A 17352-nucleotide genomic window follows, 5' to 3' on the forward strand; every position below is an offset into this window, starting at 1 on the left:
ATTACGAATTATTTACTAAAAATCCAGTCAAACAATATATGAAAAATAACTTTAACGTCGTAATAAATTTGAAATCTCTTTTCTGATATTTTTTTGAATTATTTTAAGACGTTTTTAATTAAGCCGAAATGAATTTTATCGAATGATATTATAGCACATGCGTGTATTGAATTATACGAACATCCACGTGTATATTTGTTTAAATGATAGAGGAAAAGTTTTTTTTTTTTTTGAGGATAAATGATAGAGGAAAAGTTACGTAGTAGACCAAGTAATTTTGATTTTATCAAAACTTACTTAATCAACTAGCATAAAATAAAATATGCAACCAAATTTCTATTGTAACGAAAAAAATGATTATTTTATTGCTTAAGTACCTATTCTTTTACTTTGGTTTAGATGAGATATCAATTAGAGCAAGTGAATCTATATCAATTCACCCAGGTTCAAATCATCTAACAAATTATTGCTAGACAAAGCTCATCATACATGGTTAGCCATTTAGCCTAATGTAGTTTATGACTCTCGTATAGCTTGCAAGCTATTACACGAGAATATATATTTACCTTACCTTATATGGTGGGGTACGGATTCCTAAAAATCGAACAATTGTTGACAAAGTCATTGATAGTTTGACATTTGAGGAAGTTAGATAATTACTTATCTTGTACTTGTCATTAGAAGTCAACTAGGGTCATTTTGTATTACAAGAATGAGAGAAAAAAAAAAAAGAACAATTCTTTTTAGAATACTTCAAAATAGAAACTTATTTTCGATTAAATCAAATAATGAAAATTAATAAAATAAGAACATCTACCATAATTGGAGACAATCAAAATTATATGACTAACAAATTGCAAAAAACAAGAACACAGATCATAAACCACAATTTACTCTGAAATAAATATACAGCACATCCAGCTCAATATGAATCAACCAAAATCCCTATACAGCGTAGAAAACAATCCAGCAAAATACTCTTAGAAATCAAGTAACTAACAATCATCATTACATAAAACATGATATTCAAATTAAATCGTAATAAAGAAGTAGTTTATCGAACCAATAACTTGCCTGTGTGTAAAGGAAATGACAATAAAGAGATGGCTCCTCCAGCGAATTTCTCAATATTGCTTCTAATTGTGGAATCTTCGAACCGCAGCAAGACAGTCTCATTGATTTGTGCGCACACAAATACAATAAAGAACTTCACGCATCGCACAAAAGTGTTAATCACAAAAGGCACATTGCAAACATGCGCGACACAATTCGAGGGTCAAACAATGAAGAAAGCCAAATAAATATGCTGGAAAATAGGAAGTGAATCTTCAAAAGCAATGAATACCTATCATTGCTCAATCAAAAACCCATCGATCGCTGTTTCCTGTTACCTACCAATTAATGCATCAGTGTAATGCATGAATTGGGACAGCATGAATCTCTATATTTAAACAAGTACATATATGCAACATAATTGGCGCAGACATAGTCATAAAGTCAAAAAGAAATTCACTGGAGACAAATCTCTCTTGAAGCTACAGCAGCAAGTTCCCAATGTTCATGTCAATACTCCATTAAAGCTGTTTCGGTCTCTGATAAGGGTGCTGCAACAGAAAGACATAAGTTTCATCAAATTAATGGGGGAAAATGTGAATTATTTGTTTATGGAAAAACAATTATAAAAGAAGAAGTGAAAAAACTAGTTACAGATGGATGTAAAAAACAATGGCATTTCTTAGATGTCAATTGTAAACTAATGATAGCTTTGATATCAACTTCTCTTTTTCTGTGATCATGGATTGTGAAGAATATAAAGAGTGAAACATTTAAGCAAGGCATTACAGAGTTAAAGTGTAGCAAAAAACAAGGACAAAATTAGCATTCGAACAAATAATATTTTTTCACATAAAAGGATTAAACACACTGGCTGCGGGTACGTCTATGATTGTCTCTTTGCTATGTTCTCACAAATTCTCAGGTCAAGAACTAAGTGCATGGAGATAATAAATAATAAAAAAAACTGAACATATTTATGCCGTTGAGCCACAAAAGGAAGTCTGAAGTAAACTGAAATATCATACTTAATCAGGAATTAACTAGAAATCTTAGTTCAAGCATTTCACAGAAAATTGAAGAAGCGTAAACGGGCAAAATCATTCACGGTTAGCAGCAGCATCAAGAAAATAGAAAGTCAGATGATTATGATACCTAGCAAATCCTCATAAGAATCTGCCAGAAATGCTGTATCCATTAATAAAGGAGGTGAGAAAACTTGATCCTGCGCTTCATCCATATCATAGAATGTCCTGTGTACATCAGAAACTGGTGAATTTGAACCAGCAGCATGAAAGAAACTGTTCACTCCATCAAATTCATCAAGGGATTCCAAATCATTTAACATGTCCCCCACTCCACTGTACTTGCTCCCAAGATAGTTGTCCTTAGCATGGGTTTGAAGAAAGGAAGAATCTGATTGAGATGTGAGCAACTGTCTACTCTTTAGAGAATTAAGTTTCTTATCTTGGCCATGTCGGGAAAATCCAGTTCCAAATGGTACAAAGAAGTGCTCAGAGCTATCATTAGAACGGCTATCTTGTGATGATTCCAAGTTGCATGATTGAGTTGAAAGAGCAGCTTCTCTAACAGATCTCTTCAAGTTTTGAAGAAAAAGAATATCTTCATCTACAGGTATAATTAGAAAGCGAAAAGTTAAGAGACAACTGAGATTAGCAAATGTCAAAAAAACAAAAGGCGAAAGATGACAAACCATGTGAAGAATTATCCATGTGATTGTTCGATGGTGGCTGCTCTACGAACTTTTTCTCTGTTTCCATGGAGTTGGTTTGAGCCACAACCTGTCGCTTTTGAACGTTTCCACTTTTTCCGGAAGAACTTGGCGTTGAACTAAATAGCGGCGGCAGTTTCAAAGTAGGGGGGCTAGCTGACATCTTTTCAAGCTGAACAGACGAAAGTCTAGAGGCTAATTCAACTACCTCGTCACTAGCATTTTCCTGGGCATTAAAAAGATTTATTTAGAGCATTTTCAAAAACTAGGTCAAACCATGATATCATGACTCCAGAATTTTATTCAGAAAAATGAAAATCGTATTACCAAATTTTTCCCACTGCTCTCTGTTTGGTTAGGCATGTTTGATCTCAGTTTCGTAGGAGGAGGGAGATTAGATGATATGCTATCAACTTCCTCTGTAAGCTCTAGAATTGAGTTTTGTATGGTTGGAGCAACGTCCTTTAGTTGATTAATGAGCACCTGCACAACACCCCAACTCTCGTCAGAAAAGCTTTTTCAGTGCAGACCTCTCGCTTAGCACCTCGACTTCCAGATGTGACTTAGTTCCAATGCATACGCGGTATGTTTAAAGGAAACAACCACCAAGATTCAGAAGAAACACTGCAACCCTGCATAAAACTAACCTGTATGCTGTCTAGGTGCTGCCGATGTTCGGCAAGTGTTGTGGTCAAAGACTCGGCATGACTGCTGGCACCACCATCATGCACACTTCGTAAGAGCTCTGGACCCTCTCCATTGTTGGATTTTGCCTAAAACACAATCAGTTCAAAGAATTCACTACATCAGAAGATATTAAACAACCAGCATGCTGACTTTAAGCATAAGAATTCCACCATATACAGCATAGAAGAATATTTTCTTGATACTGAAAAGACGTGTTCAGTTTTTGGTTTCTCACACAAATTGTTGGGGAAACTCTAGGAACTGCCTTAGTCTCTTCTCAGTCAATTGCTAAAACAACCGTAAACCTTTTATGCAAATTGTCTGTACTATAAACCTAGGATCGCAGATTTTCACTAACCTCATAAAATTACAAAATTACTACCATAGACCACTTCTATGGCTAAAATGAAAACTAAGGACTAACCTTCGATTTTCTCACTTTCACAAGCAGACACATTTTCCCATTACAAAAGAACAAACGAGAAAAAGAAACACAGTCTTCTTACATTGTTCATACGTTTATACATCGGTTTCATTCTTTCTACTTTGTTAGTGCAACTTCAACTTGTTTGTTCAGCTAGTGTGCATGGAAATTATTAATAACAAACTAACAATCTCCCAAAAACCAATGATGTGGTAGCAGTATGTTGTAGGATTTAATAAAATGTTTTTATCAAACTAATTGACATTTGAGTGCATTATAGGCCAGGATAAGATTAGAAAACAATTTTGGTTGTTCAAAGGGTAAATTGATCTACAAACAGGGAAATAAAGTGGTTCTCCATAAAAGAGCATACCAGTTGGAGTGATTGCTTATGAATGCGCTGCAAGGCGTGGGTCCAACGTCGCAAGACTTCGGCAATATCAACAGTAGGCTGCCCTCTTGTACTTCTTTCCTCAAGTCGGGAAAAATTTTCGTCATCTCCATGAGTAGGAGAAAATTCCCAACTATTTTTGTCCTCTTTGTTTAATTCTGATTGTGAACTCTCACTTTCCTCATTATCTAAATGTTGAGTCAAATTACTAGATGAAAAAGAAGAACTTTGATCCATTGCTGCCAGCAATGACGAACCAGAGATGCGATACCTGGAAAAGAATCCCAAGCATAAATACAAATAGAGCTAATTGCCTGTCAGTACGAACCAACAAACAATCTAGGAAAATTACCTATGCTCTCGATGAGCAATAAGATCCTCTATTGGGCCTGAAGCAAGGACCTCATGTTGGCCTGCACAAATAACACATATATTAGACTCCACTTAGTATTGCACGAGACAAACTAAAGAATTATTGTCAGTTGTCTCAAACTAAAAGAACTGGTGGGTTGAATGCTGTAAACATGCCAAGAGATCGTAGTGCAAATCACATCTATATGAATGTGCTGGGAAATGTGTAAAAGGAAATTTTAAAGTGGTTTTTACAGTGAATATCTTATTGTGTCTTGTCAAAAGTCAAAATAAAGTAGAAGATATGATAATATATATATACGACCTGTAGATACATAAAAGTTTATTCTCGGTCAACTGATCACATGATGGCAACCTAGGATATCGTACAAGTAAAAAAGCCTGACATATCATTAGAGACTCTGAACTCCAGCAAAACAAGATCAAGGAATGAAAACTGAGAGAACCACAAATTTACTTATGCTTACTCTTGCGAGATAACAAAGAGTCCCACAACCGAGTAGCTCTTTGAACTATATGAGAGTTCTGACTTGAGCTAGATACAAGCTCATCCCAGAGTTCCCCTTCCAATTTTACTTTGTTTCTCAAATCGTGTAGTTTTTCAAGCTCTTGCTGTAGATATGCCTAACAAGATGAGCAGATAGAAGTGTTTGACAAAGTCAGCCTTCCAAAACATCATATAGTTGGCATTATTCTGAAGTGAACCATTGTAAGATATTGTTTACCTCCTCAGCACATAAACCACGAAACTCTGCTGTCATTTCATGAGCCAAATCCGACCATATTACTTGCCTTTGAACTGCAGTCTCTGCATTTTTCAGAAATCTTCTTCTTTCAAGAGCTATTCTAGCCTGTTTATAGATAAATAGATTGAAGAGATTTAGATTAGCATGTGGAAACTCGAAAATGTTTCTGAACATTTTATCAAGATATAGTATAATATATATTGCTGCAAGAAAGTTTAAGTTAGTTTTAACAAGAAGGATAAAATACAGCAAACAATTAACGATGAATAAAATATAAAATGAGATTCTGAAAACTCCATTTTTCATCAACAAAGTCTAACTTTCATGGAAGAAATTAAGAACACGTGCCAGAATCTGTAAATAACCTAAACAGGTATATGTAACTTTCATATACATTATAGTTAATTCAGTGTCACTATCCGTAGGCGCTCACGGAGAATCATACATCATATCTATCAAATGATAACTTAATCATGCCATGCATTTGTTCTATTAGCAGAAAGATCAAACAAATTACCTTAGTTACAGGAAGTAGTGTAGCCGCATGTGAGAAAGCTACATCAGTTAATGGGGCAGGTAGAGGATTTGATGCTACATCAGCTGCAAAAGTTCGCCTATGAACTTCCCTTAAAGCATGCAGGGAAAGCTGCCATAAGAGTTCAACAAATCTGCAACAAGCACGTGTGGATTTTAATTATATATCCAATAGATGGAAAAACAGGACCATTGTTGGTACATGAGGCTAGCTTTTCCAGGAAATCTCAACTTTTATTGGTCTAAATAGCCCACTTGGAAACAAAATACCAGCCAGACTTATTCCGGAAGTGGTACATGTTTTCCAAAAACTTATTATAATGTAAAAAGAAAAATTAGTAGATGTCCTCTTACGATGAAATTGTTGTTCATTTTACCTTTTTCTTTTTGTCAAGCCCTTTACAAATATGGAATTGATTCTTTCCATATTTTATACTGGGAATCACCTCTTTCAATCTCTTGAATAATTAAGTCTAGAACAACTTGCACTGGGAAACCTTGGTCGTTATCTTTTCTTTCTATATAAAAAGCCACAAACAGTGGCTCCCTTGACCAGAATTATTCTTAATCAGCTTTTCCAACTGTTATTTGAAATTTTCATTACACTAGAACTGCATAAATACTCTCCTCCCCATAGTTTCAACCATGCCAAATTTCTAAAGTTTATTACCAAAACATTATTAACTGCAAGTTAAACCTCAATCACTGCAAATTTCATCAAACTAAACCTCAACTGTAGAAAATAAATCAAACTGAACACCGGCTGAACTCAATCTAAACTAACCTCGGTCCACAGCAAGTTGCAAGAGACGAAACCCTTGAATTGCTCCTGGGCAGTGCACCTTGTGATTCCAGCTCACTTATAATCCCTTGGACGACCTAAAAATTTCCCCAAAAAAGAAAATAGCACGATTATAGTTAAAACCAAATCAATGCCTATATAGACATAAATCCATAGATTTACAACAATTTTTACCTTTCGAAAATCCCTGGATTGAGCCGAATCAAAAATTGGCCACACCTTATCGAAATCCTGTCAGAACGATCCAAACCACAAACAATTTTACGCAACAATCAAATGAAAAAAAAATGTGTATTCGTAAATGAAAAAGGTCTGAGACAGAATATACCTTGGCGGATTGAATTGGGCCTCGAAGAGACGACAAGATGAAGTATAAAAGCTGTTCACCCAATTTGGGGTTGGAATGGCGAAATAACCCGACTCGCGGAGTGCCGTTGATCGACCCGATTCCGATTACATTCGGATCCAAACCAAGCAACAAGCAGTTCGTGTACATTGCACTCTCCAGCTCAATCTCTCTCTCCTTCTCTCTGTCCATCGTCATTCCCCACAATCTCACTCTGTGATTTTCGTGGAGGTTTTAGTTTTCCGATTACAATTCTTTTCCGCTTTTTTACTTTAATATTTCTTCGAGTTCCATTTTATTGTAAATAATTTAAACTACAAAAAGACCCCATATTTTCATGGAAATTAGTTTCTGACCTTTCAAGTTCTGGTATGGTAATTTTCTCACTTGTTTTTTTTTTTTATGGAAGGTTATTTTCAATCAAAATCATTTCATAAATTATTCAATTAGAGTAGCGTATGGAAATTGAAAATAGAAAATCGTACGTGGCTTATCAAACTGGCTTATCAAACTCTAAACTTTGCTTGTTGGTCAGATTAAACTATAGATATATAAATAAAACTGCAAAGAAATACAAAAGAACTTAGTAATGCCCTTTAAAAGAAAAATAAATAAATAATACGTGCCGAAAAGCATATTATGTGGTGCACGGTCATAAAATTAAAACAAAAAAAAATATGAACAAACATATATAATATAATGATAACAAATGATAATAATTTTAATTTTTAAATATTTTGTGACTAGAATATTATATATTAATTGTCCGAGCTCTTAATTTAAATTAGATTTATGTACATTGTTAGGACAAAATAATATGTGATAAAGTTTTATCGTGATGGGCGCTAGTTTTTGGAAATACGAGCCCTTTAAATTAATTTTAAATTGCTCTAAGGGCAATGGTTGTGGTTTGTGATTTTAAAATGTTGAGGGGGCTTGGTGATATTTTATGAAAGTTATTTAAAAGCTTTAGGTGGGACCCAAAATGGATGAATGAGTCACGTTATGGAAATTTGAAATGTAGGGTGACTTAATTCAAATAAATAAATAAATAATTGTGGGGGTGGCCCTAACGTGCGCCGTTGCACTCATTCGCCGGCAACAACCGCCACTTCTGCTGTCGTCACCTGGTGGTTAAATAGTAATTATTTTCCTTTTAAGTTTATAATTTCCTTTTTTACATTTTAACCCTCAAATTGTTGAAATTATAACTCTTTGGTCCCTTGTTTTATTTGAAAATTGTTAACTTGGACTATTGCATTTTTAACATATTAACTTGCACTTTTAACCATGTCGGATTAATTTTGATTAATTAAAATTGAATTATTTTCGTATTGAATAATTGATTATTTAGATAATAAATGCTCGGTGTCTTAGATTAGGTCTTGTATAAAACATGATAATTTTTTGTATTACAGATGATTTATCTATAAAATATTTTACTTTGAGAGTAAAATAGTCTTTTTCTTAGTAAGTCACACTTACAAAATTAATCACAGCGGTGACGGTCCAATATTCATTTATCGCAATCCAGTAGAAAACCCTTAAATTTAAAGTTAAGGTTTCATTTATAAAAAAGTTTCGTGTTTTTGCAAAATGAGATTTTCCGATGCTCCCCCGATTATAGATCGAATCGAAGTCCTTTCTTCCGGCTTTGAGGGTTCTAGCCTATTTTTCCTTACTAATTTTTAATTATTATTTTAATAAATTGGTAGATACATCTTGTTAATGTAAAAAAAATCTTCTTATTGACAAAAGAAACCCGCAACCATAAACTGCACCGAATAAACGGTAAGAAATATAAACTACATTAGACTAACCATATATGATCAATTCAATCTATACGATATTGAAACTAAAATTCGAATTGGCTCGTTCCGTAAGGGATGACCTAGCGTTTGAAACAAACGCGCATGCAATTTTGTCAACAGTCGCTAGATCGAGATTGTCGGAGATGAGTAGCCTAGTGTGGTTTACGCTATCATACGAGAGTATATGTTTACCCAGTGCATCTACGATTGACTGCGAGTTTATTTGTTAACAAAAAAAAAACGAAAAGGAAAATGAAAAAACGAATTGGGCCAAATGTAAATTTTTTAATCTTTTCATATTATGGGCCAATTATGGTTGGAAACTGAAAAGAAACCTCGTTACCAAAGCCCAGCCCAAATTAAATAAAAAAAATAAAAAAGCCCAGCCCAAATTGAATAAATCACAAGAAAGGAAACTACGCCGGAGCGGGTTAAGTACGGCTCAGTGACCCGACTCGTTTGAATAACAGAGGCAAACCCAAATCCCCAAAAAGGGAAGAAAGAAAATCGAGGGGACTAGCAGAAAGAATCCCGGGGATTGCTTTATTCGGTGATGATACTCGATTCCTTACAAGCTTGTAAACGCAGAAGATTCATCGCTGTTTCTTCAATGGACTCTGAATCAGCTAAGGTAAAGACTATTTCAAGTTTTCTTCTCTGATTTCTAGAGTATTGATCGTGTTTCCCCGATTTCAATTTTATTTTCTGTTGTTTATTTGCCATGGGGATCTTCTTAATTCCTGTTTAATTTATGCTTTAGCTAATTTTTAGTAGCTTCCTGTAAATTATTGTGTTACCTATATCTGATTTGATTGTATGTTTAATGTTTAGAAAGAAGTATTAAGAAACTTCTGTTATGGTAAACGAAGAACTTGATTATCAATATAAAAGTTCAATGGTAAAGTATAGAGATAGCAATGACTGAAAATCTTGTATTCTGGTTGCCTGATTTTGGATCTCGAATCTTGATTGATAGTTTTTCGGTTTGATCTTTTGAGTCCAAGGAATTGGGGTTTAGAGGTTTGACACTTAGGTTAGTGCTTCGGAAGGAAAATAGAAATGAAATTAATAACAACTGATTCTGTCTTGATTATATGATTATCCACATTACGATAATGTTCGTCCTCATCGTTCATCTTTTTTATTTTTGAATAATGAATCTTTGTTGTTAATCTCATGCAATTGAAGCTGTTGCATCAAAGTCGGTATGAATTAATCCACTTTCTTGTTGTGGTAATCGGGGATAAATATTTTTTTGTCTTAATGTTTGTTATGCTGCTTAGCTTAGTTATTTGGAATTAAATTATTGATTCTTTGGGTATATAGGCACAGCTTGCAGCTGCAAGAGAGAAATATGGACGAGAAATCAGAGTGTTTGAAACATCTTTAGCTTCTGCAACCACTAGCAATGTTTCTAATATCGGTAATTGCAAATTTATTTTTTTGGTATTTCGTCGTGATTGTCAACTGATATTATATGTGTGTTCAGCGCTTTGACTTTTAACGTTTCAGATGAAAAAGAGGACTTCTACGAGTTCACAACAGAGGACTATTACCGCCTTTTGGGAACTAAAAAGGAAGGTAATCTTGATTTAATTCTTGATATGGATGATTATTTTTTTTTTCAGATTAGTGATTATGCTGGTGTAATTAATGAAACTTTTTTAACATTTTTGAGCGATTGAACCATGTGCAGATAAACGTCTGAAGACGAAAAAGATCAGGGATTCAGAAGAGGCAGCTCGCAGGTCAAGGATGACAAAGGTGCTAATTTGGTTCTTTGGTTTTCTTCCAAATTCAAAAATATATTTCTCGTTTATTTTCAATCTTTTCGGGTAATAAATTATTAGCGGTTACTCAGTTACGTATTTCATTATATTCAAGCAGGCAATGATCAGAGTACGTTTTCCTGATAACCATACACTGGAGGTCTTATTTCATCCATCTGAGACAATTCAGAGCTTATTCGATTTTCTGAATAAAGTGATTGCTCGTCCAGAATTATCATTTTATCTATGTGAGTATACATTACTTCCGCGTTTTTCTTTCTTCCCGCAATCCTGTATCAAAAATCTTAATATATTGATAAAATTTGGTTATATTTTCAGATACTACACCTCCAAAAAAGCAAGTAAAGGATATGTCCCAGGATTTTTATACTGCCGGATTTGTACCCGGTGCAATCGTGTACTTTGCATACGATGTCCCAAAAGGTACTACACGCAAATTTAAGTAATTTTTTTTGTCCTTTAAAAAACATTATCGAATATCTGTATTTTGATTGTGTTAAGTGACTTCAGGTGGTGAAGAAAATGCTCCATTCGTCGGCCCGTTTCTTCACGATGATGTCATGTCTTTGCAAGGTCTGGAATTCGTGGCTCAACAGGCGGGGCCCACACACGAGTCCGCACCAGAAGAGGCTACAGGTAGCCCTTCTGTAGTTGTTCCTGAGCAAAAGCCGAGCGACAAGAAGAATATTAAGCCCAAGTGGTTGAAAATGTAAAACAACTCTCCATAGACAAACTTGGGATTAAGACTCTGTTTGTCTTCTCTGTATGTGATTTTTTCTTCTTTGGACATATTTTAGCTTTGTGGAATGATCCTTAAACAGATGGTTACTGTGAATATCTTTTGTTGTTTAATCCTAATCCATTTCGTAGACGATCTTCTAGAAGCTGCTGGATAATCTACAATCTGTTATACATGAAGGGGCCTTTTTTTTTTTCTTTTTTTTTTTTTAATGAAGCACTCAATTATGGAATTGAACCATTCATTATTTAGGTAAGTTGGTGGATGCACGTGGATTTATTTATGTTATGGTTGTATTTCAAAACTCAGTGGATATTTTCTGAAAATTTTATAATTTAAAAAAAATTTCCAAGTCGATAAAATAATGCTAATAAATACTGAGCTAAAAAAATAAATAAAAAATAAACTACATCATAATATTCAATAAAGCTTCTAATAAATATATATTATTTATAAGTGTCTTTTTTGAAGAAAATTGGTCTTTTTGGAATTAATTTCGGAAATCAAATCGGATTGGAAATTTCAATTTCTTTTATATAATTTCTAATTCCAATCTAAAAAATCGGAAATTGGAATTTCGAAAGTCGATATGAAAAAAGTTGTTTCAAAATCGAAATTTTACCTTCCGTTCCAACTTGCACACCTACATGTATTAAAAGAAAATTAATTCCGATTTATATAGTAGTAATTGTTACGAACAAAATGAGATGCTTTAATTACAAATTGATTTAGACACACCTCGACTACACCTACAACTTCACAGAAGAATCGCATTTGTTACGGCGGCGGCTGAATCGCATTTTATTCTACAAGTCAATATTCACAGGTACGAGTGTTTGGTGAAAAGCTAGAAACTTGAAACCCCACCCCACCCCCACCCCACCCCACCCCACCCCACCTCAGCACTTACGCACATGGCTGAATAAAATATCTGAAATTCAGTTCACCAACCCACAGTCACTCTCGCATAACACTTGCAAATTTAGTTTCCACAATTCTGCCAAACGATCGTATTCGTAATCAAACGTAGAAAGGTGCTTTCAGCTCTCCTATTTTTTTTTTTTATTTATTATTTTTTTTACGACGTATTATTCTATGTTCGACAATGATCCGTTTCGTGAATTATTTATTTCACTTGTTTAATTTCTGTTCTGCTTTTGTTTACCTACTTCTGAACTTAAAAGAGAAAAAAAAAATTTAGAAGAAAAAGGAATGATGAACTGCTGCCGATTTTGTTAGGTGAAACTGTACGTATTTGAGTTGGTTGATCACGATTCCTTTTCATTTTTATTTTTCTGGCTTTAACACTTTTCATGTGCTCTGATTTTGGATTATTAGTTGTCTTGGATCAAACAATTGGGTGATTTTGTTTTATCACCATCTTCGTTGGGGTTTCGGTAAATCATAGTTTGTGACGAGAGTTTTAAGTTTTTTGATTATTTAATCAGTTAATTATGAAGATTTGATTGTTAAACAATACCAATTTGCTATTTACAGTGCCGATCCGGATATTTTTGCAAGTGTTTTCGTTGTAGCTGCTGTGAATTGAGAGAATGGCAGCATCTGCTGAATGGCACTGTGAGAAAAGACCGTTTAATAAGAATGAGTCTTTTACAAGAGACAATGAGAATGTGCCTGAAACTGGCTGCCTTTCTATAGTTGTTCTCGGTGCTTCAGGCGATCTTGCTAAGAAAAAGACATTTCCCGCGCTTTATAACCTTTATCGACAGGTAAAATACTACAATCTGGATTTCGCTTTTAATATTCTCATGCATGTTGTTATTTATTTCAATTGCCTGTAGACTGAAATTATGCCTTGAATCAATGACTGAGATATTCAGGGATTTTTGCAACTGAACGACGTTCACATTTTTGGCTATTCGAGAACCAAGCTTTCTGACGATGAATTGAGAGATCGGATTCGAGGGTATGATTTTCTCATCCTATGTTTGAGTATGTGGCGAAGTAATTTGCTGCCTATATTTCTTGGCCTTTATTAGCAAAATGATTCAGAAGATATTCACTGTAACATAATTACTTTCTTGTAGATATCTGCCCCAGGCAAAAGAAGTCAAAGACGATGTCTCGAACTTTCTGCAATTGGTTAGCTGTTGCCACTAACCGATGTTTCCCTCATGCATAACCTTAAACGATAATATATGCTTAACATTATTGAATTTTTTCTTTGTTCAAAATAATGTAGATTAAATACGTGAGTGGCTCTTATGATGCTCGAGAAGGCTTTCAAGAATTAGACAAGGCGATATCCGAGCATGAACTATCGAAGAACAGTACAGAAGGATCGTCCCGGAGACTTTTCTACCTTGCACTTCCTCCTTCGGTATATCCACAAGTCTGCAAAATGATCAAGAGTCATTGCATGAATAGATGTATGTATTTTCGAAATTATTTTCATATATATCACTTACAAATGCATTGCTTTCTCCATAATTACGATTATTTCCTTACCTCCAGAGAAAGATTCTTTGTGATCTAGGTGATCATTATTAACTATCCTTTTAAATCATGATAATTTTGCAGACTTTGAACTATGGTAGATTAGTGCATCATACGTCATACTTTTAAGTTTTACGACCATCCTTTTTTTAATTTTTTCTTTTAATTCTATAATGTTTTCAGCTGACCTTGGTGGATGGACTCGTATTGTTGTTGAGAAGCCATTTGGTAAGGATTTGGCTTCAGCTGAAGAACTGAGCTCACAGATAGGAGAATTATTTGATGAGCCACAGATTTATCGTATCGATCATTATCTTGGAAAGGAATTGGTGCAGAACTTGGTAATTTTATTGCTTAAATAATTAATTGGAATATAATTATCATCCATTACAAACAAAGAAACACATTCATTTCCATGTCTTAAAACATTGCAGTTGGTACTTCGTTTTGCCAATCGCTTCTTTCTACCTCTTTGGAATCGCGATAACATTGCTAATATACAGGTACTAGCTTGACTTAAAAACCTTGAGATTTTTCTTGCATATTATTCCTTCAGTTAAGACCATTTTTTTTTACTTTGATTTACGACAGATTGTGTTTAGGGAAGATTTTGGGACTGAAGGTCGTGGTGGATATTTTGACCAATATGGGTATGATTATGGAATTAAATCCTGTCCTCCACCATTAAATTCTTAATTGCCAAGTTTAAAACGTTTTATACATTCTTTTCAATTTTATATCACTGTCTGGATAATGACGAACCTATATTTGTAACTTATTTTTTTGTCTTTGTTTTTGTTACTTTGTAGGATTATCCGTGATATCATCCAAAATCATCTACTCCAGGTGAGCCTTGTTTATAAAGACAGATAACTTGTTGAGTAATAATCCTTATTACTAAAAGGCCCGATTATTCTATTTCATATAAATCACGTTTTACGCAGTTGAAGTGCGACCTGGTTTTATATCTATGATTTTAGTTGTCAAAATTTTAAGACGAGTTGATCTTGGTTGTATACCAATATACAAACAAAATTCCTAATAAATGTGGAACAATAACACATGACTGTATAATCCCTGTCCCCTTTTGCTTGCATATATTGATTAGCCATAGAAATTTGCAGGTTCTTTGCCTCGTCGCCATGGAGAAGCCTGTTTCGATGAAGCCTGAGCATGTTCGAGATGAGAAAGTGAAGGTATATATGAGTTTCTTCAAGAAACTCGTGTAGATATATATTTTTTCTATTATTATATGTGGAAAATGAAGACTATATCCAGTTTCCACTAATGATTTGGTCTGAATTCAGGTTCTTCAGTCCGTTGTTCCTATAAAGGACGAAGAGGTGGTGCTTGGACAATATCAAGGCTATAAGGATGATCCGACAGTTCCAGACAACTCAAACACTCCTACTTTTGCCACAGTAATTCTACGTATACACAATGAAAGATGGGAAGGTAGACAAGCAGACAGCATATTACAGTTAATTAGCTGTATCATTTAATTTTTGTAACCTTGAGGGAGGATAATCTTGAATTAGGTATCTTATCTAGTGTGTTCGTAAATTTTACAGAAGTTATAATTACACTGTATCTTATGTAGTGTGTTTGAAAAACTGTAGGTGTGCCCTTTATACTCAAGGCTGGAAAAGCTTTAAATTCAAGAAAAGCAGAAATACGGGTTCAGTTCAAGGATGTTCCTGGCGATATATTTAAATGTACGTGCAGAACTTTCGACTTTTACTGTTGCATTAACTGCTGCTTCTGTTGCAAGTTTGCGGTACAAATATTTGTTTCTAAACTATAGTGATTTAAGAAATAATTTGCTGAAGTGACATGCAGATAATTACAGTAATATGCGGTAATTATTTTTGAATTTGCAGTGTTTCAAAATTTATAATGTGTTGCTACAGTTGAAAAGTTAATGATGCTTAGATTTCCAGATACTTGATATGAATTTGCGTGTTCTACAGAATTACGGGATTTCGTTTAATAAATATCACAACTTATCTCAGCAAAAAATGGGGGAATCGAAGTGTTTGCGGTTTAGCAAAAAAATTACGAATCCAGGCTTTGAAAATGTTACCCGAAATAATATGGGCTTATTACACTGAATTTTCATGCTTCAAAAGAAAATTTGTTTGAATTAGACAAATATATTAATATCTTTAGTTCATAAATTTGATTAGCAGGAGCAATCTTTCATAACGACAGTTAATATTATGCAGGTCAAAAGCAAGGAAGAAACGAGTTTGTGATTCGTCTGCAACCTTCTGAAGCCATATACATGAAGCTAACAGTAAGTACCGAGTACAACTGAGTAGTGCATGGTTTTTCGCTGGCATTTTAAATCACATGATGCTTTTCCTTACTTGGTATTTTCCTTACTTGTAGGTCAAACAACCTGGTTTGGAAATGTCAACTGTACAGAGTGAGCTGGACTTATCATACAGGCAACGCTACCAAGGAGTTGTCATTCCCGAGGCTTATGAACGACTAATTCTCGACACGTATGATTATACCGATCTTAGAAACACACCAAAACGTAGATAAATACAATTTTTTCTATTGCATTAATAATAACTAGATGATCCCGTTTTCGTGTTCACAGAATTAAAGGTGATCAACAACATTTCGTCCGCAGAGATGAGTTGAAGGTAACTAAAAAATCAGACGCATTTCAAGATTTGTCAAGATTCTTACATTATTTTATGCATAAGAGAATTACTATTTTTTCGAGTAATAATTTTTCCCGTTGTCGATTCACAGGCTGCTTGGGAGATATTTACTCCGCTTCTGCACAGTATAGACAAGGGAGAATTTAAGTCGCTACCGTACAAACCTGGAAGCAGAGGCCCCGCACAAGCGGATCAACTGTTGGAACGAGCTGGTTATGTCCAAACACATGGATACATATGGATCCCCCCTACATTGTAAAACGAATCATCTGTTAAATGACGATTATGCCCTTTGCTTTCTAGATGCTTTTGTTGTGTTGTTAAGATTCTAGCTTTCGTGTTATGGCGGCTAAAACGGTTGGATTTGAGTGGGCTGAGTCGAGAAATATGTTGTGCGCAGGCTTATATAATATGTAATAAATGCTTGTTTGGTTTTTTGCGAAAGCTAACTGAAAGATTGATGCATGAGAGTTTCTTTACATTTCGAAATAAGTAATTTTTTTGTTAATATTTCAACTTGCAAAACAAGAGTTGTAGGGTCATAGGTTGCTCTAAAATTCAAGTTTGATTTGTACATTTTAAATTGTGTTTTAGAAACTAACAATGATCTCTTGATTCAAACGTTGAAGACAAAAATTGCAAAGTCGCGTTACAAGTTAGAAAGAAGAAATGCGTTTTTATCTTTTCTTGCAAGCTCGTCATTCTTCTCAATGCACTCCAAGTTAATTAGATAAAGTGCACTTAAAACCGGACCGGAAATAGAACTGGACAACCATATCCGATTGTGTGAGCA

The 17352-nt window shown here is 34.5% G+C and overlaps 3 protein-coding genes across 8 annotated transcripts; 2 read left to right on the top strand and 1 right to left on the bottom strand.

The window, feature by feature from the left end:
- Positions 1–879: 879 nt before the first annotated feature.
- AUG6 (HAUS augmin-like complex subunit) lies at positions 880–8089 on the bottom strand. Its single transcript, XM_088821424.1, has 14 exons — positions 7860–8089; positions 7070–7453; positions 6916–6972; positions 6724–6818; positions 5923–6073; positions 5385–5510; positions 5127–5283; positions 4640–4700; positions 4270–4558; positions 3433–3558; positions 3113–3268; positions 2768–3011; positions 2209–2682; positions 880–1604 (listed from the first exon to the last, which is right to left on the bottom strand). Exons 2-14 carry the CDS (start codon positions 7283–7285, stop codon positions 1564–1566), a joined length of 2193 nt encoding a protein of 730 aa, XP_088677550.1. The 5' UTR covers positions 7286–7453; positions 7860–8089; the 3' UTR covers positions 880–1563.
- Positions 8090–9301: 1212 nt separating this feature from the next.
- Positions 9302–11559, top strand: PUX1 (plant UBX domain-containing protein 1). 2 transcript variants are annotated; one of them, XM_012994593.2, is made up of 7 exons: positions 9302–9529; positions 10225–10321; positions 10411–10479; positions 10595–10662; positions 10786–10915; positions 11007–11111; positions 11199–11559. In XM_012994593.2, exons 1-7 carry the CDS (start codon positions 9452–9454, stop codon positions 11399–11401), a joined length of 750 nt encoding a protein of 249 aa, XP_012850047.2. In that variant the 5' UTR covers positions 9302–9451; the 3' UTR covers positions 11402–11559. The 2 variants fall into 2 exon arrangements, with proteins under 2 accessions (XP_012850047.2, XP_088677551.1); XM_088821425.1 differs by having other exon boundaries at positions 9335–9529; positions 11190–11559.
- A 550-nt stretch (positions 11560–12109) lies between these two features.
- Positions 12110–17024, top strand: LOC105969805 (glucose-6-phosphate 1-dehydrogenase, cytoplasmic isoform). 5 transcript variants are annotated; one of them, XM_088821429.1, is made up of 17 exons: positions 12454–12674; positions 12766–12824; positions 12925–13157; positions 13269–13354; positions 13476–13530; positions 13631–13817; positions 14068–14225; positions 14319–14387; positions 14476–14534; positions 14694–14730; positions 15009–15080; positions 15192–15339; positions 15504–15599; positions 16110–16180; positions 16276–16391; positions 16493–16538; positions 16651–17024. In XM_088821429.1, exons 3-17 carry the CDS (start codon positions 12981–12983, stop codon positions 16816–16818), a joined length of 1545 nt encoding a protein of 514 aa, XP_088677555.1. In that variant the 5' UTR covers positions 12454–12674; positions 12766–12824; positions 12925–12980; the 3' UTR covers positions 16819–17024. The 5 variants fall into 5 exon arrangements, with proteins under 5 accessions (XP_088677552.1, XP_088677554.1, XP_088677555.1 ...); XM_088821426.1 differs by lacking the exon at positions 12766–12824 and having other exon boundaries at positions 12110–12461; XM_088821428.1 differs by lacking the exon at positions 12766–12824 and having other exon boundaries at positions 12450–12674.
- The last annotated feature ends 328 nt before the right edge of the window (positions 17025–17352 follow it).

The sequence above is a fragment of the Erythranthe guttata genome, chromosome 8, assembly GCF_056151865.1.
Source record: "Erythranthe guttata isolate IM_541 chromosome 8, IM_541, whole genome shotgun sequence".
NCBI lineage: Eukaryota > Viridiplantae > Streptophyta > Magnoliopsida > Lamiales > Phrymaceae > Erythranthe > Erythranthe guttata.